Raw genomic sequence first — 26,324 nt, 5'->3', positions numbered from 1 at the left:
ACAAAGTGATATGAGGCAGCTTGACCATAAAGAGGTAGTAGGGAAAACTAAAAAATGACAACATTTGGAATTTGGGGTGAATTCTCTGTTTGCGCAAGAAAGCAAAATAATCTCGGGAAAAGCCTACTATAACAAGTGAAATGTATTTAAAACTTTTTCTTATAATCTTTTTAATTTAAAATAATGTGACAAATTGTCTTTACATTTTTTTAACTACAATAAAATTAATAAAACATGCGATATCTTGTATTGTTAATTTTAAAAAGTGTAACCTTTCAAGATCGATTTCTCGTAGCCTTTTGATGAGCTCTGCATTTAATTTAGATTTTTAAAATATTTTTAATTTTAGTAATTTATTGTTCGAACATGTGACGGGTCATCAACAACAACAACAACAACAAAAAAATCGCTGTAGCAGCCAGATTTTGCCTGCATTTAATATATTAGTCTATTATGAAAATATAACTTTGGCGCCATCTGGTGGCCATTCAACTCATTGGCATTAAGGGGAGGCATAGTAAGACCGTAGCCTTGTCTAATACTACAAAAAAAAGTGCTTTGCTGCCATCCAATGACACCACTAGGCAATTACAACCATTTCAGGATGCGAGCCAATTATTCGTAGATTTTGGCTCTGCTATGAAGCACGGAAACATCCGAGTGGCGGTTTGGGGGGGGGGGGGGTCGGATTCCAAAACCATTTTACACCAAAACAGCAGTCCTCAATGGGGAACAATAACATTTATTATCCAGTGTTAAGGCACATATGTGGGAAATACAACATACATGAACAATGATGTATTCAACGACAACCACATCATTTCTTCATGGGACAAAACAAAATGTTTTGGGTGGAGGAACGTCTGAAAATGTCAAAGTGCTTTAAAGTTTTTTTTTTCCTGCGGCCACTCAAACGTTTTTTTTAAGGGTTTCCAGCTGAACAAGAGCACAGAAAAACGTTTTTTTAAGATTTTCAAGTAAAAACGGTTGCAAGCGTAATGTGGTTTGGTTTTTGGCAAAACGAGGCAATTAACACGTCACCTTCATTCCCAGCTTGATTGGATATGAAAAAAGATATGGAGATGCAGCCGGGATGAGGTGCTAAACTAATTAAAGCTAGGCTAGGCTAGGCTAAGCTAGGCTAGGCTAAGCTAAGTCTCCTGGCTGCAAGTTGAGCCTGTCAAGACATCTTTGGTAAACACTGTTAAAACACAATGAGAAAATGAATATCAGTCCCCCAAGATTGGGCTGGAATGTCTTCGGATTTTTCACTGGAATGCTTAGAAGAGACGTTAGCTGAGCATTCCTCCAGCAAAATGATCGCACAAATGTACATGAGTGAGTATTAGTGCCACAGCAGAATAGAAAAACAAAAACGATGCATTTTATTAACGACTTTGTTCTTTTCATGACTATTCTCGTATTTGACTATTTTTAAGACTTTATTTCTGTTATTTAATGTAATGTTGTACTACTTTTTGTTTCCATCTTTACCATTTTATTGGTGTAATTTAATTTAAAACATTTATACTTCAAGAAAATGCAACTTTATTCCTGTATTGTATGACAGTAGTAATTTATAATTTTTTGGGGGCATTTTACGACTTTTTGTTCAGACCCTACGACACTGATGCAATGTTTAGTATAGCATTTAACAAAAAAGAAAGAAAAATCAAGTTATTAATGACAATTCCTGCAATGTTAAGAATTTTTGTATTTAAAAGCTTACCACAATTCTTACAATTTATAACCGAGAGATTTGAGACTTCTGTAGGGGGAAAAAAACAGTTAAATCCGATTTGTAATATATTTTTTTGGGAAATAACAGTTTTAATGTACAGTATCACTTAAAAAATAGAACATGAATCTTGTAATATGAGTTTTTGTTTCCCTAACAGCTGTAGTATAATAATGACTTTTCTAGCAATATAGGACTTGAGATTAAAAAATAAAAATATTCATGTATTGTGCTCTAGTAATTTTCAACTTTTATTCAGAAATTATGACTTATCTATCAAAATAGCAATTTGTAACCATTGAAAAATGTGGACTTTAAAACTAATAATTTACGCATTAATTTTTTAAAAGCAACTTTGAATGTTTACATTTTTAGGGGGTAACATTTCAACATAGTTCTTGCAACATTCTAGTGTTGTTTTCTTAAAACTACAATCCCTTTTTCTTTAACATTTAAGACAATTTTATTTTAAAACAAATATTCATTTTCTGAACATCATTTGAGTATTTTTTTTCTTTTTAGTGTGGCACTAACACTCTGCAATGAACTGAGGTCACTGTGCTGAAAACAAGTCCTCTTAGAAAGACACAATCAAGGCCGCTGTAGCGTCAAAGCACTTTGCATGAAAAAAGAAAATATATTCATCGTTTCAGACCAGGCCAGTACTGAGATGCATCTTCTTTGGAAAGTGAAGCTTTCCTGGCAAATTAAAAAGAACATCCAGTTCTTCTTCCAACTCCCCCTATAACATTAGATCAAATAAAGTACCTCTTTGCATCCTTTATAAAAGAAGCTCTTTGGAAAAATAGAATATAAAACGTGCAAATTGGAAAAAGGGGCGGGGGGGGGGGGTGTCACTTCAGCCGACGTTGGGTCTCTCCTGCGAGTTCTTGGTGTACTTGACGCCTCCGTCAAAGGGGAGGTCGATCCGGACTGACAGACTGGCGTCGGGACGTTCCGATTCCTCGCGGTGGCGGCGGCGTGGGTCTTTGGTGACGGAGAATTTGGTCTCGGGGTCGGGCTGCGCGCCCGTCGGATTCCTGCTCAAGCTCAGGATGTTCCTGCATGGGTCTTTGGCGAGGAGCCGGTCCAACTGCCGCCCCACTTGCACCGGGCTGGGCAAGATGGTGCCTTGACATGCACGGTAGAAATATCTGAAACACACGCACACCCACGATCGTTATTGTGACTTATGATAACTAACTTTATCGGGATACAAATCGTCGCTTGGTCAGTTCAAATGTTTGCGGGTTTTGATAAGCCACCAGTCGAGTGATGTGAAAACAAACGCCGCAACACGACGGAGGCTACTCCTACAGTTGGAGCACATACCTGGGCAGCAGCGCGGCAGCCGGCGTGATGAGGCAGAGCAGGTAGAATACGGAGTCCTGCAGCAGCGTCTGCATGGTCCAGTAAGGATTGGAAGGGGAGTAGCAGGTGGGGCAGGAGGCATTGTAGCACAATGCCACCGTGAAGAACAGAGCCACGCTGAAGCAGATGGATAGCCAGTTCATCCATGTCTGGAACAAGAGGCATTGCTTAGATCGGGTGTGGGCAAACTACGGTCCGGGGGCCACATGTTATACGGTTTAATCCGGCTTGAAAAAAATTAAATGAATAAATCTCGTTAATGTTTTATTTTCTAAATACTGTGGTGTGTCAAAGACATATATTTTGTTGGAATGCTTTTGTTCACTTTCATTTAAAATTAAATGTATTTTTTTTTCTCCGATGCGATGAGGTTACCAAAACACTCCATCCATCTGCTCCTGGTCCGGCCCCTCTGTCAAATTTCAGAACCCATTGTGGCCCACCAATCAAAAAGTTCGCCCACCCCTGGCTTAAACGTTATGTACAGGTACGCTCGGTGCTGTTTGGCAAAATCTGCAGGACCAGTTTGTCTTGGAAGAACACTGTTAGATGGCCAAAATGACCCTAAAGCGGTGGATTTGAAGCAAAATGGAAGAATGTGTGTCTTTTTGAGCATGGATCCTTGAGAATTTTTTGTGGGTCTACTCATGATTGACATGCCTACTAAATTGCAGGATGCGAAGTTAAACTGGTGACAGGCTGTATTTTCAAAAAAACATTTTTTTTCCCACTTGATTCAAATCGAAAAGCAGATATCATGTGTCTTCTCAGGCATTGGTTCCTGTGACTTTTTTTGTGGGTCCGCCAAATTTCATGTCACTCTAGTAAAATGGCTCTTAGCACTGAATTTCACTCCCAAAAATTCCAGTTTGTACATTTTCACGGTTAAAAAAAAACAATTGGATGAATTCCTTCTCCAAGCTTCTCCAGGACTGAGTTTTCTCACCCAGGTTTTGGTCTCCACCCCCAAGTGCAGCAGAATGGTGAAGACAGCGATGGTGGTGATGGGGGTCCCCCATGTAAACAGGTCGACGTCTGAGTCGGCGTAGGCCTGAGGAGGAAGCGAGGGCTGAGTTCAAACGCAAGAATGGCGGCAATGCATAAATGACACTGATGGCGGGACACTCACAAAGTAAGGAATGAAGAAGCAGATGAGACTTTGGTAGAAAGCGTCGATCATGTTCATCCAGAACATGTATGGCTTGTATTCCTTTGACGTGAACGAGACCATTCAGAAATTGTTAGTTGGCAACAATCGGCAAACCAAAAAGAACTTTCCAACTAGAATGCTTTGTGTGTGTTTTCGGGCAAGTCGTCTTGAGATGTTTTTGTGGGTTTACTCCTGTTTAACATATCCACCAAATTCCGTGTCTTAAGAGGCTGAATTTTCCAAGATAAAATGTTCACAATAAAAAATTATTTGTTTATTCAGAACCAAAATGGCAGACATTGCTGGTCTTTTCGGGCAAAGATTCTTGGAACTTTTTGGTGGGCCAACTCCTCTAAGACATACCCACCAAATTTCAGGTTGCCAAGTCAAACTGACTTACAATAATTTATATTTACATTTCCCCAACTCAAAATAAATCTAAACAGAAAATTCGGATTCCCCATGTCTACAATGGTTGTCTAGAACCAAAATGGCCGACTTCCTGTGTATTTTTAGGCTCTTGAGAGTTTTTATTGGGTTAACTCTAAATAATCATGCCCACCAAACCTCATTTAACTGGCTTCAGGGGCTGAATTTAAAAAAAATAATGGGATTGAATCCTTTAGTTTTTTAATTTATTTTTTATTCCTATTTTTTATTCCTTTTTTTGTGTCTACTCATGAAAAACATGCCTACCAAGTTTCATAATGCAAAGTCAAAGTGGCTTCCGGGCCTGACATTTTGTTTGAAGTTGCTGAAAACTTTCATTTTTAACATTTTAACAATAAAAAGGAGGGGGAAAAAAAGAAAAGGAAAGGGGCGAAGAAAATGAGACGCGCCCGTTCACCTCCGAGTTCTGTCCGTTGACGTAAAGCTGAGGTAGTTTCTGCAGCGTCTCGGCCGACACGTCCTTGTCCAGCGTGCCGGTGACGAGTTGCGGGAAGGCGGAGAACATCAGGTTGAAGAAGATCAAATACCACTGGTCGATCATGGCCGAGCCCGAGAAGCCGCAGTAGAACTGATACCAGAAGATGAGCGCCACAAACATCTGAGAGCAGAAAGAAAAAAATAAAGCATACCAGGACATGACCCTTGTTTTTTTATTCTTTAAAAAATTGTTTTTTATTTTTTAAGTGCCAAGAGGGATGAAGTCATTTTCGAGTGTGGTTGGGTGACCTACAACGTTCTTGTAGAAGAAGTAGAGGATCATGTTGGCCAGGCGCGAGTAGCACCAGTGTCCGTGCACCAGCAGCAGCTTCTGGAGGTAGCGGAAACGTGGCAGGGCAAAATCGCTCGCCATCACGGCCTGCACGCAAGTCACATCACACGTGTTCCGGAGCAACTTTTTAAAAGCCTTCCTCGGCTTTTTATATGACGATCTATTGTGGCATTTGGATTCTTTATGGAGACAACTATATCATCTTTCTCTTTCCTGAAAAGAATGGAAATGCCATTAATCTGTTCTAGGACTGTTGTAGGACCCTCCACCCCCCCCAAAAAAAGAAAAAAAAATGTGTAATGTAGTTTTTAATAAGAAAAATACCACTTTGCAATATTGTACTTATCAATATCATGATTGAACACACTTAAATAGATAAAGCAGTTTCACTACATTTTTTCTTTTTTTTTTTAGACTTCGCTTCAGTTGACATTGTGCTGCTCCTTCTCGTGTGTGTGTGTGCGTTGGCCACCAGAGGGCAGTATAATAGGGACATAGTGAGTCAGTTTTAACAACTGACTGAGTAAGCTGCACTAATATTACTATTTGTTGCAAAGGATGAAAAATATAGGCTTGCAAGTATTTGTATTTTGTCTATCATCATGTATTGCTCCACCATTTGTGTTTAAATAGCTGTTGCTTCAAGTGTTATAACACCGCGATCAGATGTCATTCGTCAACCTGGCTTTAGAGTTTTGCATCTTTGTTAGCCTTAAGCAAACCGTGACATTTTTGGGTCATAATTTAACATCCTTTCTCAGTTACACAGAGCCGATATTGTGCTGCATTATTATCATTGTTTTCATCCAATGTATCTTTTTAATTGGCAATCATCGTATCGTAGGGGGGAAAAAAAAAATCAATATAATCTCTCTACCAACTACCTACCGATCTGATCTTGAGACTACACCTTCATCAAAAAGCTCCCTTAAGGCAAGCCAGTGACATGGTCAAGCGTTAGCGGCCGATAGCGAAGCTCTCCTGGCTTTCTCCTGATCGCTAATAAGCCGCGTCTCAATAGCTGCGTCGGGAGCAGGTTCATCATAAGACGAGAGTGAGCGCAGCCGTGGCTGTGAAATGCGCATCTCAGCACACGTGGGAGCCAGCGCTGTCCCTTTAAGAGCGCCTGTGACTAACGGTGATTAATCTGGCGCACCCCCTGCACCCCCCACCAAAAAAAACAAGTCTTTAACAGATGTGCCATGCCCACGAGTTAATTGGGAATCTCGGTTATTGCTAGGCAAGATCACCTTCCTGCAAAGGCGAGCGAAGCAGGAATAGGGGAACGATGATGACGACGATGATGACAGCGACTTCCATGTGATATTAGCATGGATGTGGATGCTGTAAACGAGCGCCGACCATATAAAGGTGCCCGCCAGGTTTGTAAAACACACCGTTAGCAGACATGAAAGGCGTCCTTCCATCACCTTGAACAATACAATGAGCATGACTGCATGCAATGTACAGACAGGAAAAAGCTTTTTGTCTGTAGTATTCAGCAGTAAAACATGGATTGGGGGAGGTCACCAAAAACACGGGTTTTTGACCAAAAAGAAGAGAAAACGAGTTTGCTGGGAAAAAAATAAAACTAAAATAAAAACAATGAATTTTGCTGTTGTGGTAGCTAAAACTATAACATGTTTTTATAAGAATGGACAGAAGTACTCACTTGCATGCCCTCCTGTCCCGATATGCCCACACCAACATCAGCAACCTGGATCATACTGACATCATTGGCTCCGTCTCCTAAAAAAAAAAATAAATATATATAAATAAAATAAAATTAAAAAAATATAGCTTTATTGTGACTTCATTTTTTAGATTTAATTTTTGACTTGGCTTTTGATGATGATTCCTGTGATTTCATTTTTTTACTTGACTTATTTTCCAAAGTAACCGAACTTTTTTTTGAGTCCAGCATTAAACACATTTAGCTCTCTCTGCAGCTGCTTACCTATGGCCAGCGTCATGACTTTGAGCTTGTTGCGCACCAGCTTGACCACCATGCTCTTCTGCAGCGGCGTGGATCGGCAGCACAGCACCGAGCGGCAACTTCGAGCCACCGCCAGGAACTTATCCTCCAGACTGCGATCCAGGGCGTAGGCCAGGGTGCGGCCGTCGATCACCAGGCCCAGCCGGTGCACGGCGGCGTGGGAGGACGACCAGTGAGTAGGAGGGGGGTGAGGAGACGGATAGATGTGGAAGGGGGCGAAGTCAGCGTGGAAGGCCTTGGCCGAGCCGCACAGGAATTTGGCCTGGATGTAGTGTAAACTCTCCTCAAGGAGCAGCGAACAAGCCTCCTGGTTCAACAGAGACAGGCACGGTCAGGATCAAAAGCTGAAGCAATGCTACCTGCTTCACATCTGGAAGACAAGTAGTAAAAAAAAAAATGGAACATCGGACTAAACAGCAACAGTGGTAGATCGCAGGTTTGCTTTTAAAAAGAAGAATCGAATGTCCTGAAAGGGGGTGAAAAAGGGTGAAAATTTGATTTTAGTTTCTTTACATGTTGGTTTGCAACTTTGTTTTGAAATGTTACAAAAGAAAAGAAAGACTTGGCCAAGATCTCCAGCACACCATTGAGTCGGCATTGAGAGTCAAGATCTCTTCCTCGGGGTCCAGCAGCTTGCAGGCGTACGCGATGTTGACGGCCGTTTCCTGCTTGTCGCCCGTCAGCACCCAAATCTGCAAGCCGGCCTTCCGCAGGGCGTCGATGGTTTCGGGCACGCCGTCCTGCAGCCGGTCCTCAATTCCCGTCGCACCTGTGAGGAAAATATTTAATTTGTAAATAATCATCTGTATTTGAAATAATACATAACAGAACATTATGAATTTTTGGGCACAAATAAATAATGACACTATGCAAAGGACGCGCGCATTCGATTATTCATAATGAACGATTTTCATGGGAAAAGCAGGTTGATTTTTGGAAGAATTTTTAGCAGTTGAAAAATACCCCAGGAATAGCGGGGGTCCACTGTATATAAAATATGGTGGGCCAATATAAATTGATTTTTGGGGGGGGGAGTCGGAATTGAGCGTACATAAAAAATGTATTTAAAATTAATTTAATAAACGTAATCAATTAATTAAAACAAAATACTTTACTAAATTTTCCAGTCAATAATTAAACCCATAACATTTCTAATTACCAGCTAGAATTTTTTCTTAATTATTTTTTTTTTAATATAGTTCTCCATCCATTAACCAAACCGCTTAGTTGTTTCAAACAAATGTTCATTATTCAATAGAATTTGTATATAATTAATGACATTTTTACACATGTAAAAGCTGTAGTCATTATTTAATGGAATCTTCAATTAACTTTGATTCTCATTGGGTTTTTTTTTTGGATCACTGACATTTTTAATTATTTGTGCATTTATTTAGTTATTTATTTAATGAATATAAAGATCTATTTATATTTCATTGCATAATTACTTATTTCATGACTTATTTATTGAATGGCCTTGATGATGTGGCAGCACATTGAAATGGGACATAAAAAGCCCACCACAAATCTGTCAATCATTGCTCCCAGAGTGGGTGGTGGAGGTGCAAAAGGATCCGTGATGTGATTGGTTCATGTGGGCTCAACAGTGTCTGCCTGATCAGAACTACTCCACAGTGATCAAAGTCGTAGTTCTGTTACAGTTACCACTCAATGGATAAAAATGTTTATATGGAGTGGGGCATTTATTCTTACCCAGTGGCTCTGCCTTCATCCATCTCCACTCGATACGGAAGCCACAATTTGAGCAGATACGACCGACACTGAGTATTAGCTTACCCAGGAGCTGGAGGTTTGTCTCCAGACGCAGGGCCGACTCGAACAACAGCTCCTCTCGACCCTGGATGGCCGTCTCCGCTTCCAGGTGGCGCTGCAGCCAGCAGGCGTATTCCTCCTTGCTCAGAACCTGGAAAATGAGAGCAGAGGATGTGTAAAGTATTCCATTTATTGGATATCACGCTTAGGGTCCGTTTACTATAATGAAGACAATTCAGTGCGCTAGCAAAACAGCTGTGTCTTTCCTTACAATGTTTTTTTCCTTCTACCAGCGCCACTCTAAGTCCTCTTAAAATAAAGTTCAGTAGAGTTGAATTGCCCTACTCGTGAGGACAAAGAGGATACTAGTACATGGACCTCAAGCTGAATAGCAAGGATATCAAATAAATGCTCAAATACTTTTCCATGGACATGTTTTATGGGCACACTGTGGTGACAGTTTTCACACAAGCGTAAATCAGCCATGTGGGATAGTGGCACAGATAGCGCGTGAGTCATGAAGAATGCCGCCACTTTGGTCAGGCGGGATGATCTGCTTGCAGTTCCATAAATTGAAGCTTCACTCAATTGCCCGAATTACCTTTTTGGCAATGCAAAGCGTTCGGAGGCCGTCAGCGGCGTACTGGTTCAGGTAGTTCTGGGTCCTGTAGATGATCTTTTTCTGCCGTTTTCCTTTGGAGTTACCTAGGAAACACACACACGACAGAACATGAGGAGAAGGAAGATGCTGATGAGATTGGCAGAAGAGGTTTGACGCATCGCTGGCGCCTTTGGAGGCTCACCAACGCCATCTGTGTTCACACGTCAAACGCCAGCCGCCATATAATGGAACTCATAAGTGTTAACATTTTCAAGAGTCCTCTAATATTTGTTTCATGGTGTAAATTTCTCATCAGCACAAAATGTGAACCTCCTCTGCTTTAACTGCTCATCCCGCTTCACAGCCCAAACACCCGACAAGGTTTCCTCTCAATTACTCTCTAAGAGGTTTTAATGCGATCCAATATTGCGTGTGTTTTCCCCGTGGAGAGCTGCACATGATCACTAGTCTCGTGTCTCTCGGCCAAACGCAAGAGAGATTGCCAGGCGGTAATGTAATAACAGCACAGCTTGCAGGCACTGATAAGCTGTCAGCCATCTTAAGAATGATGAGCATACTCTCGTTATCTTTATTAACTTTTGTCTAAATGTTTGCTTTAAAACATTTAGACAACCTTCACCAGAGGAAGGATAAAGCTTTAGGAGAGCAAGGACAGATGGTGCATACGAGCACATCTGTCAAACAGGAAATGACTCAGGAGTCGACAAGAAACATTTTGTCTGGCCATTAAAAGAAAGATGCAACCACACTAACTTGGAGATCCTTCACCAATCTCCGGACCTCAACCCTACAGCACATGCATTTTAACTTACCACTGTCAAAATGACAACAGGACACCGGCCGACCCAATCTCCAGACTTAAACCAAATAGAGGATGCATTTTACTGCCACAACAACATCAAGGTCAAGCAGTGAAACGATTTGATCAGTCTCCAGACTTCAAACCTATAGAACATGCATTTAAAACGTACTCTCAAAACGACATCAGTAGTAGATTTGTGTGGTGAAGTAAATCTCCAGACTTAAATCCTAAAGAGCATGCACTGAACACAAAGGTCAAGTAAAATTTTCCGATTCAAACCCGATAGGCCAGACAAGTCTATCCCCAGACTTCAACCCTATAGAGCATGCATTTAAAATACCGTTCAAGATAATCCCTAGACTTAAAACCAGTAGAGCATGGATTTAAAACACATTGTCAAAACAAAAACTGACCGGGTAAGTCAATTTCCAGACTCGAACCATATAGAGTATGCATTCCAAACTACACTGAGTGGAAGGTTTTAGACTTGGCCAAGTCAATGTTCAGATTTAAACCCTATAGAGCATGTACTGGAGGAGCATGAAAGGAGTACAAGTAGCTAAAAATTACATCCAGAAGTAATGGAAGCAGCACAGCCAATAGAAACGCAAAGAGAGGGAAATATAGAAATACAAATCTTGGAATTCTTCCTGTAAATGTAGATGAGTGCTTCGGATAATGTTTAGGCCAGCAGAGATCACCACTGAGCTGACGTCACGGCGCACACGCGGCAAGCAGCAGCGTCAGCATATTAGCGACACTGAACAACTCCCCCGGTCATGTGAATGGAGCCATTATGAAGGGTCCGCCTGGCCATGAGGTTGCACTGGCTCTCCGTTCTAATTGGTTGCCAGCACCCAATGGTGAACACACAGTAGTCAGTGTTGTGACGACGCCCATTGAGGCCTCTGGACTGGGAGGAGGTGGGTGGATAACGGGATAACGTCTGGTGGCGGGAGACGCCTTGAGGCTTTTATTGAAGGGGGAAATGATGTAATCTGGACGCATATGCACATAATGCACAAACAAATGTGTGCTCAACAACTGGTCAAAGTTTTACTTGCAACACAAAGCAAGAATGCTCGAGAGGGGTGTTTTCAAAAATATCTATTTTCATCTTGATAGGTTGAGCTCAACGTGGGAATAGCGAAAGTGTCGGTAGCATTTTTGCAGGACATGTTTTTGATTTATGGCTGTACTTGCAATATTAGTAGTTTCATATCACATTATAACACTGACGTGTTTGCCAGTGATTGTCAAAAGGGCATGCTGGGAAGTGGTCAAGCGTTCCGTGCAACTACGTGCGAGGTCACTTTTGTATGGTTGGAATAACAACATCCCCAAAAGGACGATAAATAGAACAATGATTTGACGCCACAGGGGGAAATATACTGCACAAGCAGGTTGTGATTTTTTGTTTGTTTCTAAGTTCAAGGGAAGCACTGAGCTGTCTGAGAATGGCACCATTTAAAAATGTCTTGCATAACTTGAGTGGGAAATCCTTGAGTTGGTGCGGAAAGTTGTCATGCTTTGAGTTTAATTTCCCAGTTCCCATATTTTTTCATTTCATAATTCACATTTCTTAATATTTGGGAGGGAATTCAGAATTTTCTTTTTCTCCGCTTTTACACTTTTCTGACCTAACTTTAGTGAAAAGGTTCGAGGTGCGGCGCAAAGGTTGGGTTAGTGCTCCAACAACAAAAACCCTACTTAAGGCACACGGTTCCACACAAGGCACGATTGGACAGTCACATAGAACAACATCTTCAATTACTAACATGACACATCAGTGAGGATGACTCCTTTGTGGTACACCATAAACACACCACTGCAGAACTTGTGTAGGCATTTGTCCTCAGGGCCCACTGAAGCTGTGCCTTCTAATAACTGAGCACACCGAGTGTGATGGTGGACACTAATAGTCAACACAAAAGTGTATTCATTTTTGTTTTGCTAATGAACCTCTAAGATGGGGGTACACATTCTAGAATGAGGATCAACCTCCGATTCGTTCATATTTTGGATAGTGTAACATTGAATAGCGGCACCTGGACCATATTAATTATTATTTTTGTTTGAAAAGAATCGGCAATACCAAAATTCATTTTTACGCGTACTTGGATAAAAAAAATGCACCAAGAGCTCCACACAACCTACACTTACTAAATACGTAGTAAGTAACTCTTCCTAAAGGACAACCAGCATCTGATAAATCACAAAAATATGCTTATGTCCTACCTGTATTGGGGGATTTAATGAGGTCCATGATGACAGAGTCAGCTCCTTTGGTGTAGACGGTGATCTGTTCCGTGAGCGGGTGCTTCACCACCACCGACATGCGCTTCCTGGTGGAGTCGAATCCCAAAGTGTGCAGCAGCTCAAAGTTCAGCTTCCCCAAGTGGGGTAGATCCACTGTCATTTGGTCTGGCAGACGCCCGACGAGGGAGCACTTGTAGGCCCTGGCAGCGTAAACCAGCGCCGCTTCATCCGGCGACTCGGCCTCGTAGCGCAGATCTGTGCCCTCTGGGTTTCGGATTTTATCGTCATAGGTGGGAGGCGAAGGGCTGAAGGAGTGTGCTGCCGCTGCCACCGCTGCCGCCGCCTCCTCCTCCTCCAGCTTGGTCAGGGTGCTCTCAGCCGAAGGGGAGGACAGCATGCTGGAGCAGGCCTTGGTGGAGGAGCGGTTAGTGGCGAGGCTCGAGGAACTGCTGCTGTTGGATCCTGAGGTCAGGCGGCTCGGCGTGAAGCGTTTGATGAAATCTTCAATGGTTTTGACCGGGGATTTGAGCTCGAACCGCATCCGGACCTGGACGACACACACAGGGACAAAATCAATCGCATGCTCCAACCATATCAGATGGGGAAGGCAAAAAAAGCACAGTAATTTCACTTCGCCTGTCTGTCGGTCGTGGGTTGCCTGGAATTTGACGCAAAATGGCTGCTTCAAACCAACATGACTTCCTGCTAAATTGCAGGTGTGGGTTCTTGAGATGGCCGAAAAATGGCCGACATCAAAATTTTCATGCATTCTGTCATGACAAAGAATTTTCGTTTGATTTGGAAAACGGGGATCAGGAACTAATTTTTTTATTTTATTTTATTTTCCTATGGGCATTACCAAGTGAGAAATGGATTTTCAAACCAACATGGCTGACTTCCTGTTCAGTTTCACCAATGGGTCCTTTTTCATGCTGCCAGTTGTGACATGTATGGCCAACAAAATCTGTGTTGATTTTTTTTTTCTTCTATTTTTCCAAACCAAACTGAAGGACATCCTGTTCAATTTTGGGCATAGATCAATGGGCACGACAGAATGCGTTTTCGGGGGTCAGACATACATATTCATCAGTGAGCATTTTTTTTTCTTTTGTCAACAAAAAATAACAAAGAGACATACAGTCAGTGCCGCCGCACAACATTTGCATATAACCTTTTTGCTGGTCCCTTTTCCCCTTGAGGCAGCGCAGTACAATAGTGGAAGCAAAGTGACCGGACTGAGCGGCCTTCTGGCATCCAGCCTTATCACATGCATGCATCTTGAACATATAAATCATTCAGGTGAAGCCACAAGGGTGTACTAACAAAAAGGTGGACAATCACAGACGCATAAAAAAAAGGACAAAGCAAGCGAGCAAATACGAGCGGGTGATGTTTCCGCATAGTATCAAGACTCTCATTAGATGGCAAGACAAGCAAGTGTTGGCAGGAGAGGATATCACCTCTGACCGAGACGGCCACACCCACACAAAACAAAACAAAACACGGATATACAGCTGAGAGCATGCTGAAGCACATCTCATAAAACAGTGCGATGAGAAAACATTGAAAACTAAAATAAGATAAAGCTACTTAGAAAGAAAATAAAATTATTGTTTGGCATTTCTTTCTTTTGTACATTATTTTAAAAAAAAATGCAGTTTGTACACCCGCTTCTTTGTGATGAAAAGGCATTGGCAGGCTATCAAGTGCATGGGGACTGTGGAGGAAGATGGGGGAGAGTGGGAATAATGGAGGAGAGCGCAAGACAATAGGGCACCGTTGATAACGGTGGGGGGAGTGGAGGACACGGGAGTGTGACATTCACGATGTTTACATGCAGTCAATATTTAGGTTAAGATCGGTTTCTGAAACAGTCGGAGTGACCCGTTTGCATGCGTGGGTGGACGGAGACACTCCCTTATATATGTTGTTTGTGGTCAATCGATATCCCGATCTACACCGCGACGGACGAACAGTGGAAGAAAGAGGAATATAGGAGGTTCACACTGGAAGAATGTGAGCAGGGGTGTCCAAACTTGTTTGTTTCGAGGGTTGCATATAGAGCAATTCAAGAATGAATGGGCCACTTTGAATGTTTATTTTCAATGGTTAAACACAATCTAATTCAATCAAACAAGCAAATGAGCTTTGTACATATTTTATATATCATTTTGAAATCTATGTGACAACTTTATGGTAAATGTGATGTGGCAAATACTGTAGTTCAGGATTTCTCAAAGTGTTTGGGTGTCCGTCGGGTGGAGCTGAATCTCATTAGGATAAATTTGCCCCTGCGCTGAACTTCAGCCAAATCCAAGCAGAACCAAAACAAGCAGTCTGTGGCAAAATGATCATTTTAAAAGATGTTACTTGTGATTCAATAATGCTCAAAAATTGGACCATGACGTGAAGAAGAATGCGACAAAGGAAAATGTTTCTGCTTCTAAAAATAAATGATCTCTATTCACCACATTCTTATGAAGAGAAATTATGTTACTATTTTGGTCTTAAATAGATTGTACAGTTTTCTACAGCAGGGTCCACCAACATTTTTGAAACGGAGCTATTTCTTGACTACTGGTTGATAAACACTTCTGCACTCACAAATAGTTCAAATTACTTTAGAAATCAAATGTTTTTATTGTATGTTACAAAAAATAGTGAATTATATTCATTTATATAAAGACACAGGTCAAATTAATGATTTCTCACAATAATTAGGAAACATAAATACCCAAATGCAACACTATTTCTAAAAATCCTTTGTTTGGATGCTCAAATGATCACTTATGCAACATTCCTAGAAATTCACAATGTGTGATCTATTTTTGGAACAGGCCTGCGGGCTACTCATGCGATACACATTGGTGAGCTTTGCTCCACATTATACCACCCTAACCAACCTCTACTTTTGTTTTTGCAATTATTTGTAAAAAGACATTTTTACTATATGCCATGAGTCACTGAAAAATGGACACTGAATGGCAATTGGCCAGCAGGCCATAGTTTGAACACCGCTGCAGTAGAGGCATGGGAGGGACAGAGAGGACAAAGAAAAGACAAGTTCTCCAAAGAACGGAGGACAGAGGTTACCTTGTGTCGAGGCTGGTCGGGGGAGGACACGACCACCGTGTTGCAGAGGGTCAGCGCGATGAAGAAATCCATGATGTCGCCAAGGTCGGAGGGCAGCTGAGACATGGGCTGGCTGTGGAAACGCATGAAGTCCATCTGACTGCCGCATTCATTGACTTTGTCCATCAGCTGAGGGTCAGGTGTGATGTCCTTCTCCTGCGGCACGGAGGAACGTTTATCAGTGAGTGAGGGAGCAGATGGCAGAGGAGAACAGTGCAAGACAACACGGGGGGGATTGAGGGATCGTTGATGATTGAGGACAAGGGAGGAACGCGCGAGGGCAAACTTTGGAGGCCGTGGATACAGAGTAGGACACGGGACAGTGAGAAAAAGTGAAGGGAAAAAAAAGGATGCATGTCACGGATTGTCAAAGGAGGACATCAGGTGACAATGGAGAGTGGAGGCATTAGAAGACAGTAAGACAGTGGACACACAGACCATGGGACTGCTGAAGGCCGTGTGCTTGGAAAGAATGCTGGCCCTCTTGGCCTCGGCCCTGCTCCCAGTCCGGCGGTGGGACTTGGTGCTGTGGGAGCGCAGCACCACCTTGACGCTGTGGTGGCTGCCCACACTGTCTCGCCTGGGAAGCGTCCCACCGCGGGACGGACACTCCTCCTCCTCCGAGTCCACCTCCTGGTACATGGCAAGTCTTCTTGCTGGAGGACAACAAAAACACATGATAGGAAAATTCACTATGATGTCACGCCTTCTTAAGAGTGGCAAAAAGCTCTTATGGCAGCACAAGTGAACAAACAAACGTTATGTTACTTGACTAAGGCTCCAGAATGGTTTTAATTAATAATTATTTTTACAAAAAGATATAAAATAACATTAGGGCTGCTCAATTATGAAAAAAAGATATTAATCACAAATATTTTAGGAATAATTGGGGGTCACAATTTTTCAAACGATTATTTTTGGAGATCAAGAACAAAAAATTATGAATGGAAACAATATTCAAACAAATCCAATTTATTTTGCTTACTTTTTTTTTTTTTTTTTTAAACGTTAGTCTCACCGTTGGCATCGTGCGAGTACTCCACACCCGCCACAGTGCAGCGACGGAAGACCATCTTGTTGTCCGTGAGCGTTCCGGTCTTGTCGGAGAAGATGTACTGCATCTGCCCGAGGTCCTCTGTGATGTTGAGGGCGCGACACTGCAGGTGGGAGTCGCTCTCCTCATCATAAAGCTCTGCGTCCTGGTGGATGAAGTAAACCTGGCAGATCTTCACGATTTCAATGGACACGAACAGCGAGATGGGGATTAGCACCTGAGGGGAAACAAGCATATTTTGCTGGCTAAAAGAACTTAAAAAAAATTGCCAAGAAGATAAGACTAAAGAGAAAAGAGTAGCAAGGTGACAAGATTTCCGAAAAATGACAGTGTCAAAATGTTGATTTTGGTTGGAATTACCACTTAATAACCTGATACAGTACATCAAGAATAAAAAAAAACTGATGATGGATTCCAGAAAAAATTGTCATTTTTGGTCTCTGTCAAAAATGGCCTTTTTGTGAATGTTTACGTGCAATATCGCATATTGTCTTCAAATTAGACCAAAAGAGAATACATTACGGTAATTTAATTATTTCTCAACGCATCTACTCTGCACTTTCATCTTTTTAGCGATTCATCTGCGACTCGAGGAACCCATTCACCAACTAGGTGAAAACAAATTAAAAATATCAACAAATAAGCATGTACGGGTCAAAGATTCTGAGGTGTTTTGATGCGTCAAAATTAAGGTGATGTTTCAAAAAAAAAAAAAAGATATTATTTGTCAGAAGAACAATATGAGAAGAGCAATTGGTCATGTATTTAAGCAATCACTTTTTTTCCATCATGTATTTACGTATTTATGTGTTCTGGAATATTTCAGAGGTGTTTCAAGTGCTCATTTACTGTGTAGTAGAACATTCCATAAAGATATTGCCCACTTGTGACATTGTCACTACATGTTTTAGCAAAACATAATGGCGAAATAACTACAATAGTTAGAAAAACAACAACGGCTTCAGAGGAACAACAATGAAAAAAAATGGTTAAAGAGTAATAGCCTAAAAAGTCAAAGACAAAAAAAAGGGCTAAAGAGCATTAAAACTAAACAAAACAATGGATGAGGGTAAATGAGCTGGCTAATGACTAAGGAGCTACAAAAGTTAGCGAAAAACAACAACTAAAGAGCTTTAAAACATTAACTGCTAAAGGAGAAGGCAAAAAAAAAAGAAAATGCTAGCTTAATGCTAAATATTCAAAGCTAAGTGTGACGTACAAACTGAGGTAAAAGGCACCACTTAGCAATTGCGAAGAGTAAAGGCAGCTAGCAACTGTTCCTTTTCCTGTGCCTGGAATGGAACATCAACAAAAAGTCATGTGTTGTTACAAAGTGCATCAAGAAATGTCAGAGCGGGAGGGAAAATGGAAAATCCCCGTCCACAAATATTTGTTTGTGCATACTGACACAAACTTCACATCTGACCAGCACAGGGTGACATTTTTTTTTTTAGAGCGGGGTGGGGTGTTGGCATGTCAGCAATCAGACAAACAGAAATAAATCAATACAAACTGACTCTGAAAGAGAAACAGCAAACAGGGCCGTTGACAAAAAAGCATCACAGTGCTACATTAGCACCTCTAGCTAGCTAGCTGTATGGCAAATAGCAAATTGGACATTGGCTCTTCCATGGCTAGGGTTTTATATCATAGTGTTCTGTTTTCTGCATTAGCCGCTAGCTAGCTAATCGGCAACTGGTTAGCTGCCATAAAGCGTATCATTTGACTTAACCATTTTTTGTGACAAAAGGACTCTATAATCTGAATCCGCTGTTGGAGTGAGGATGTTGACTGCTTCTCATCCTGACTAGTGTCTGTATGGTAGTGAACAAAAGGTTGGGCGCTTCTTACCTGGAAGACAATAATCATGGTGAGGAAGAGATAGATGGCCGACAAGACCGGTGACAAATTTGTGCCCTGCGGACTGAGGACGTCAAAAACGGGCCTCTTATCGCCGTACTGAAACATCCACAGCCCGTGACCTGCATTTATAAGAACATCACATCACACAAAAACAACTTTGGTTTGGATCTTTTGGTCAATGGCGTTGTCGCATCTGTTAGCAGTTTTATTTTGAGAGGCTTTCTATTTCATGTTTTTGTTCTTTATTCCTGTTGGCTTGGTAGAAGCTGACATTGAAGAGCTTTTAAAAGGAATTTAGATAGGATGTCTGGTAACTGCTATTGTGAATATTTGTTAATTCCGCTTTTATTTTGGTTGGTTTCTACTTCCTGTTATGGTCCCCAATCCCATTAGTTTAATAAGGCTCCCAGATGAAGACCATTTTCCTCAACAAAAAAATGATTTAGATGATTAAAAATATTGTGTGTGCGTTGCAGCAAAGTGTCACGCACCAACAGCAGCAAAGGAGCACATGACCAGCAGGATGATGACACACCAAAAGACGTCCACGTTCATCTGTCGCTCCAGTTTGCTGCGCTTGTAACGAGGCCCGTTATTGTTGAGCATGGCTTTGGTCTCGTGACCTGCAGACACGCATTAGCGCAAACGCACGCACGGTCATGCGCGCGCAGACGATCTGAGCCACTGCCGCGGGCGTGTCGCTCACCTGCGTAAATGACGATGCCCACCGCCTCCTCCGTGTTGCGGATCGTGCAGCCCCTCAGAAGCAGGTTGTCTTTGTAAAGTGCGTCTCGTCTGCCGCTCCTGTGGATTCTGCATCAATTAATCAAAATTAATGGTGATGAGATCAAAAGGTCACATCTTCAGCAAATAATGGCAGGTAGGTCCTCCACAGCAAGCAAAAAAAAGTACAGATACAGTCTTGACAATTTGATACTAAAAGGTTCCCGTGGCCTTGTCTCCACTGCGACCGAGAGCATTACGCAAATCATGTCGATTATGCGACAGAACGTCCGAGCCGACTATTTGTCGGTTCTGCACTTCCCCCGGAAAATGGGACAATTTGGTCTGAAAAATGAAAAATGAATGATGGCCCGTTCGGTGTGAAGATTTATGGATTGTACACGCTTTTCCCGGACCCTCGTGGCAGAATGTCACAGAGGACAGCATCCATTTATAGCAGCGAACACCTCCCACTCAATCACCATCGAAAAACCGTGGCAGTCGCTCTTCCCTCACCCAAAGAGAGAGAGCGCTTATCTCAGTGCAATTTCCTCAAGAAACAAGAGTCTAATTGGGCAATTGGTCCCTGACTGACCTTCACATTACGCTGTTTGCGGATTCTTCACGTTCGCAGCACTTAATTAATAGCTCTGTTAAAATAGTTTTTATGTTTTCGCACGCCTGCTTTGCCTTGTGTTGTTTTCATTGCGGAGTCTATTGGAACAGTATATTTTGCTTGTGGATGAATACGTATCTATCTATCAATGAAGACAAATGAAAAAGAACATCTCATGATCCAAAGCACACCACATCATATGTCCAACATATTGCACTGTATATCTACACATCTATCTAAATCTAGACATACCCTTGGAAACAAAAATGTCTGCTCTATTAAGGAAGTTTTTTTTTTACTTCAATACGCTTTTCAATAGCGCTTAATCGTTACAGTCGAAGGCAATATTTTAGTTGATGTTTAAAAATGTTAACTAACATTTTACCTTTGTTTTTTTTTCTTTTTTTTTTTTTACACATTTTCTTAAGTTTTATGTAGTAATAATGCATTCTACATTTTGTTTTTTAATGTACTACGCTTTATGTTTTGCTTTTTTACTTTGTAAAACTGAGAATTCACCATGATAAATATATTTTTTTAAATTACGAAAAAAATGTCTATGATTTAGTAAACGTAACACTCTGAAAAAAATGATTAATCAAAACCCTAAAGCTTACAAAACGTACACAAGGCAATTAATAAGAAAAGATATTGAATAATAATGTTAAAGTTCAGAAAGATGTACACTATTGAGTAAAAATAAAAAAGATTTTGTATAAAAAATAAAACAAGCTAAAACACAAAACTGTTTTTTAAATTAATAACGTAAAAAAGTAAAAGTCCATACAGAAAGCTTGATTTAAAAAGTTAACTTAAGTCGAAGCAAAAACGTGAACAACAAAAGAAAAAACATAAAACGCACGGCGTACGCCAAGCTAGGATACTCACATGTAGCCTCGGAATCGGTTCAAGTCGTTGTTGGGCTTCTCGCACTCGATGACGCTGTCGTACTTGGACGGGTCAAAGTCGCAGTCCTGCAAACCCAGCCACACCACGGCCGCTTTATTAGGGACATCAGCACCACCGTCCGATCCCGCCGATGACAAGTGACGTCAGCTCACCAGGTCGAAGAAGCTGCGCACCACCTGCCGCTGCTTAAGGTTGGTCTCGCCGTCCAGAGTGGCCGTCTCGATGTGACACAGGCGGTCGGGGTCGCTGGAGCTCAGCAGCAGGACGTCGGCCGGCAGGATCTCGTTGCAGCGCAGTCGAATAAAATCGCCCACGTGCACCTCCTTCCAGAACTTCTCCACGTAGCGTCGCTCTGTCCTGATGACCAGGGACACAAGACAAAATTAGCCCGACAAATTAGTTTCACCGAATTGAACAAGATAACAGCAATTAATTTTTAGGCGTTTGAAGCAGCCAGTTCTCATTGCGTATCACCCCTCGGAAGGTTTGGAAAATTCGCCACTACTTTTACCAAACGACATGAAATTGGGCGGACATATCTATCCGTTTGTCACTCAGTAGCGCCCCCTGCAAAGTTGAAATAATTAGTCCCTGACACCAGTTTCACCAGATAATGTAGAATTTTGTGGATCATAACAAGAAGCATTTAAAAAAAAAAAAAGTCTAAAGTCATGCTCCAAATTGAACGGGAGGAAGTCAATCCGTTAAAAGTGTTTCAGTTTTGTAAAGATTTACGGTACAAATCCAGAGAACAACGAAAAACGTGACGTAAATATTTAAAAAATAAAAATGTAAACAATTAAAACATGCAGGTGTGATGCAATTTCGAACAAATTAACAAGTCTGACGTATGAGCAAAAAGGATAAACAGATCTGCACTGCATTTGTTTGCAGCAACTTTTATTCAGATCAATTCTTTTGAGAAGACTGTCGTCTTCTGCTCCGGGCTAAGAGTGTGATTCCATCGCTGGATGATGAAATGGTGCTCTGCGTTTTTCAAAAGGCACATCATGTGATGTAAAAACAACAAAAACAATGATCAATGGTGACTAAAAGCATGGTGGACACGTTGACGTAGCTTTCGCGAGCCAGCGTTGTATCACGAGGTTGACATGAGGAAAAAAACGCAACCGTTTTTTTTCTATTTTAAGCCCTCATTATAATAAAATGAGTCCATGCTGTTCTGATGGGAGAAGAATTCACATATTCATATACCATATACTAATTTCATGGTTCCTGAACGGAAATGTTATGAAATAGAAAGATAATTTGCTCTTTCACTAAGTGCCTAACAATGTGATGAAAGACTTTTTTTTCTAAATATGATACTAGCAATACGATTATGTCAATTGTACTCTTGCAACCTGCCCCGTTAGCTTAGCGTTGCCCTCGACTGAGAAAAATGCAGCGTGACCAATGAATTTACGCTTGTTGATCAGCAGAGCACATGACTTTCGTTGTCGTTGACCACAGAGCAAGTCAGTGTGGGAATATCATTCTGACTCATTGCTGCGTTTTCATTTTTGTGGTAGCGAAAAGCACATACAGGAAACAATAACAGTCTACGTAACTTTTGATTGCAAATTTGATTAACTGCGAAGCACTCTGTATGGATACTGCATCCCAGTCATCCATCCTCTGCATCCATCCTCTTTATCCTCGGCAAAGAATAACTCATATGACTGTGGCCGATTGTGACCGTCTCTTTCAATTATATCCATGTCTGTATTATATTGCCCTCATGTGGTCAAGGTGTGCAAATCAGAAGGAGCAGCACAATGTCCATTAAAATTTGATTTTTAAAATCTTGCATAAACAGTTTCATTTCTGTAAATTTCATTTGCAAAGTGCTGCTTGGCCATTAGAATGAGGAATAAGTGAAGGTTCAAAAGGAGTTCACGGCAATACACGGAAAGTCCAAAAACCAAATATTTCTTTTCTCCCAGGTGGAACCTAAGCGAGAGGTTGTTTAGTTCACACTGGAGTTGCATCAACAAGAGCCAAGTGATTACTCATTGTAAACTTCACTGGATACTTCAAGTCCACGTTTACTCACAACCCCCCCCCCCCGACAGGGAGGACGAGCGCAAACATCAATGCTTCCATTATCTCAACTTTTTGTAAATATTAGCATTTTCGGGACAGAAGCAGGAACTTCCCGCGCTGCTTGCCACGTATGCGGCGGAATCACCTGGACGGAGTTGAATTCGAGAAGGATTTAAGGCAAAAAAAAAAAAAGGAAAAACACAGAGCCTTTTGACTGGTGTGAATTATGCTCTGTGAACGTGTGCTACAGTCCCGCTTTTCATTAGGGCAGAAACACCCCAAAAACAGGCGGAGGACACGTGAAGACATTTTGGTAGTAACACATTAATTACTTTGTACTTGTGGATGTTGTGATTCTTCCAGGCTATTCCTTTGTCAGGCCATTGAACCGATTGCAATTGGACATTTAATATTTTGATTATTTTGAATAGGTAAAAAAATATCAATATTGGCTCCTATGAAATACTTTTCAGCAATATTGCTCAGCCCTATTTTCCAAAGTCAGAGTGTCATGCTTAACAGATAAGTAGTTCATGTGTTTTTTTTTTTTTTTTTTACACTTAAATCCATTTTGGGCAAGGACTTCAAAAAGGACGGCATGGTTGATGACTGGTTAGCAAGATCTGCTTCACAGTACAGTGGTCGGGGGTACAAATCTGGGCTTTGGCTTTCCTGTGTGGAGTTTGCATGTTCTCCCCGTGCCTGCGTGGTTTTTCTCCGGGCACTACAGGTTTCTTACGCATTCCAAAAACATGCATGGAAGGTTGATCAAACTCTTTACATTGCCCCAAGGTGTAATTGAGAAATGTGAATGGTTGTTTGTCTTTGTGTGCCCCCGCGATTGGCAGGCAACGAGTTCAGGGTGTACGCCCGCCTAATGACGGAAGTCAGCTGGGACAGGCTCCAGCACGCCCGCGACCCTCGTGAAGAGAAGTGACTCGGATAATGAATGGATTAATGGATGGATGGATTGATGGATGGATGGATGGATGGAGTTCAAAGAGTCAGAGTGACTGTTCTGCCTTTTGTTCTGCCATATGCCGACTAGAAACGACAACTGCATTCTTAGAAAACAAGATACAGAAGTTATGTTTTCAAGTTGAAACTGAAATTTTTATGCCCATGTGTCAACCAGAAACAGCAATTTTGATAGATAATAGACTTGAAGTAGTTCAAGTTAAACTAGGGACTGGCCAATTGATCATCCACAGGAATATAATCAAAACTAAACACATTGAGTTGTCTAACGAATCAAATGTGCTTTCATGATGACTCAAGCAGCTGAAGCCCACGCGTCAACTTTCCAAACCGTATTTGTGTTGCTGTGTTGTTACTCGCCTGCTGTAGACAAGACAGTCCATGTGATTGATCTCCATGTCCGACCTGTGTCTCCGGTAGTCCTCCCACAAGTCCTTGATGGCCGTGACGGACAGGATGAAGACCACCGGGGCCAGGGCGAGCTCGGGTTGGAAGGCGTTGACCACCGGCACGAAGTTGAGCAGCGCGATGAAGACAAAGTAAACATTGGCGAAGCGGTGGAACTGCTCGAAGAGATTCTTGGGCAGGAAGGAGAGCACCGTGTACTTGGTGGTCTTGATTTTGTTGTCGGCGTAGTGTCGGTTGGGGTTGTTGTCGTCCTCCTCGCCGAGGATGTTGGCGTGGACGCTGCGGGTTTTAGTCTCCTTTTTGCTCTTCTTCTTCTTCCGCGGCCTCAGTTTGACTTTGGCGGCGGCTTCTTCGCGGCTCGCCATGGCCGACGAAGACTTTTTATTTTGGGGAAGGGGTGGGGAGGCGACGCCACAACTTTTTTTCTTGCTCGCCGGGGGAAAAACAGCCCGCGCTAGCGGTTAGGTGATCATTCTTCTCCCCCTCCGTGGTTCGGGGTATTAGTTTCCTCCCGAAAATAGCTCCTTTTCATCCATGTCCTCACTCCACCCGCCCTGACGACAACTTTTAGCTTGTTTGGGGCTTGTCTCTTCTTTTTTTCCACTTCGGAAGGATGCTGATTTTGGCCCGCCCCAGATTGCCGATCTACATGCCACCTGGATGCAGCTAACTAGCTAGCACATCCCGTATACTACAATGACCTAACAGGCTAGCATATATTGTGTAGATCGGCACATTTAACTGGAAACGTGAGACTTAAACCCCGCGGCCCGCCCCGGAGCCCAGCCCGGCTACCCCAGCTACTGCCACGCGGTATTCCCGGAGTTATGTTCCTGTCCGCAGGAAGTTAGCGGGCCGGGGAACAGGAGCTCATTTTCCGATGCAAGGAATAAAAAAGAAATGAGCTACCATAACAAAAATGGTCATTTCATTTTGGGGGGGGTTCAAACATTTTGCTCTTGTGGGTGTTGCGAGGAAAAAAAAACAAAGACAAAGCGAAACAAACTGAACAGAGTCCCCATGAGCGCTCATATCTCTGACAAGACTGTAAATGGTGATTTTTTTTTTTTAATTAATTATTTTTTTTTTTTGTGCAACTATTTCACGAATGATTTATTTTCCAGATAGGAAATCAAACCCAATGAATTTGATTCGTGGGCTGCTTGCTCAAACACTTGCGCACAGCTGGAATAATAAAACGGAACAAAAAAAAGAGTCGACTGGGCAGCGATCGCATCAAATAAGGCTGGGCTATTCCAGGTATTTCCCCAATATGCAACAACAGCGTGTTGTAATAATGCAGCCTGATGCAGTTGGAAGGCATCCTGAAAAGACAACATGGAATCAATTCAATAAAGCCATTAGATTATAAAAAGCCGCCAGCTTTTCAAAGGCCTGATCCGTTAAACGTGAATCCTAAAAAATACAAATGATAAAAATGGATGTGTTCTTCTTGGCGTAGAGAAGAATTCCAAATATCCCGATGATGGGTGAGTGAGGAGTGAGGTGCATATGAGATAGCATTCCGGCCTTGATATGTCCGGAAGCGAGAAAATAATAGTCAAGTTCTTGCAGTCGAAAAGAAGATAAGAAAAAACATAAATCAGAAAAAAATGCTGATGTAATTGAAGGCCAGCGCTCTGGCCTTTGGAGGATGAGTTTGAA

The 26,324-nt window shown here is 41.9% G+C and overlaps 1 protein-coding gene across 2 annotated transcripts; it reads right to left on the bottom strand.

Moving 5' to 3' along the window:
- Window positions 1-722: 722 nt before the first annotated feature.
- On the bottom strand, window positions 723-25,244 carry atp10a (ATPase phospholipid transporting 10A). Of its 2 annotated transcripts, none has more exons than XM_088312815.1 (21): window positions 24,612-25,244; window positions 21,380-21,584; window positions 21,207-21,292; window positions 19,686-19,792; window positions 19,471-19,602; window positions 18,968-19,098; window positions 17,081-17,333; window positions 16,501-16,718; window positions 16,024-16,218; window positions 12,910-13,477; window positions 9,849-9,952; window positions 9,272-9,398; window positions 8,059-8,243; window positions 7,436-7,781; window positions 7,151-7,227; window positions 5,440-5,565; window positions 5,107-5,307; window positions 4,239-4,319; window positions 4,056-4,160; window positions 3,071-3,258; window positions 723-2,892 (listed from the first exon to the last, which is right to left on the bottom strand). In XM_088312815.1, exons 1-21 carry the CDS (start codon window positions 25,022-25,024, stop codon window positions 2,598-2,600), a joined length of 4,143 nt encoding a protein of 1,380 aa, XP_088168941.1. In that variant the 5' UTR covers window positions 25,025-25,244; the 3' UTR covers window positions 723-2,597. The 2 variants fall into 2 exon arrangements, with proteins under 2 accessions (XP_088168941.1, XP_088168942.1); XM_088312816.1 differs by having other exon boundaries at window positions 17,081-17,288.
- Window positions 25,245-26,324: the final 1,080 nt, after the last annotated feature.

The sequence above is a fragment of the Idiotropiscis lumnitzeri genome, chromosome 13, assembly GCF_059441095.1.
Source record: "Idiotropiscis lumnitzeri isolate Australia: NSW breed Sydney's pygmy pipehorse chromosome 13, RoL_Ilum_1.0, whole genome shotgun sequence".
Taxonomy (NCBI): Eukaryota; Metazoa; Chordata; class Actinopteri; order Syngnathiformes; family Syngnathidae; genus Idiotropiscis; species Idiotropiscis lumnitzeri.
This window is presented reverse-complemented; position numbering and strand designations above follow the sequence as displayed.

Coding starts and splice junctions, on each gene's coding strand:
- atp10a (XM_088312815.1), bottom strand. CDS start 25,024: ATGGCGAGCCGCGAAGAAGCCGCCGCCAAAGTCAAACTGAGGCCGCGG. Junction 9,953..12,909: donor CATTAAATCCCCCAATACAG/GTAGGACATAAG, acceptor TGTGTTTCCTAG/GTAACTCCAAAGGAAAACGG. Junction 3,259..4,055: donor GGGTGGAGACCAAAACCTGG/GTGAGAAAACTC, acceptor CTCTTGTTCCAG/ACATGGATGAACTGGCTATC.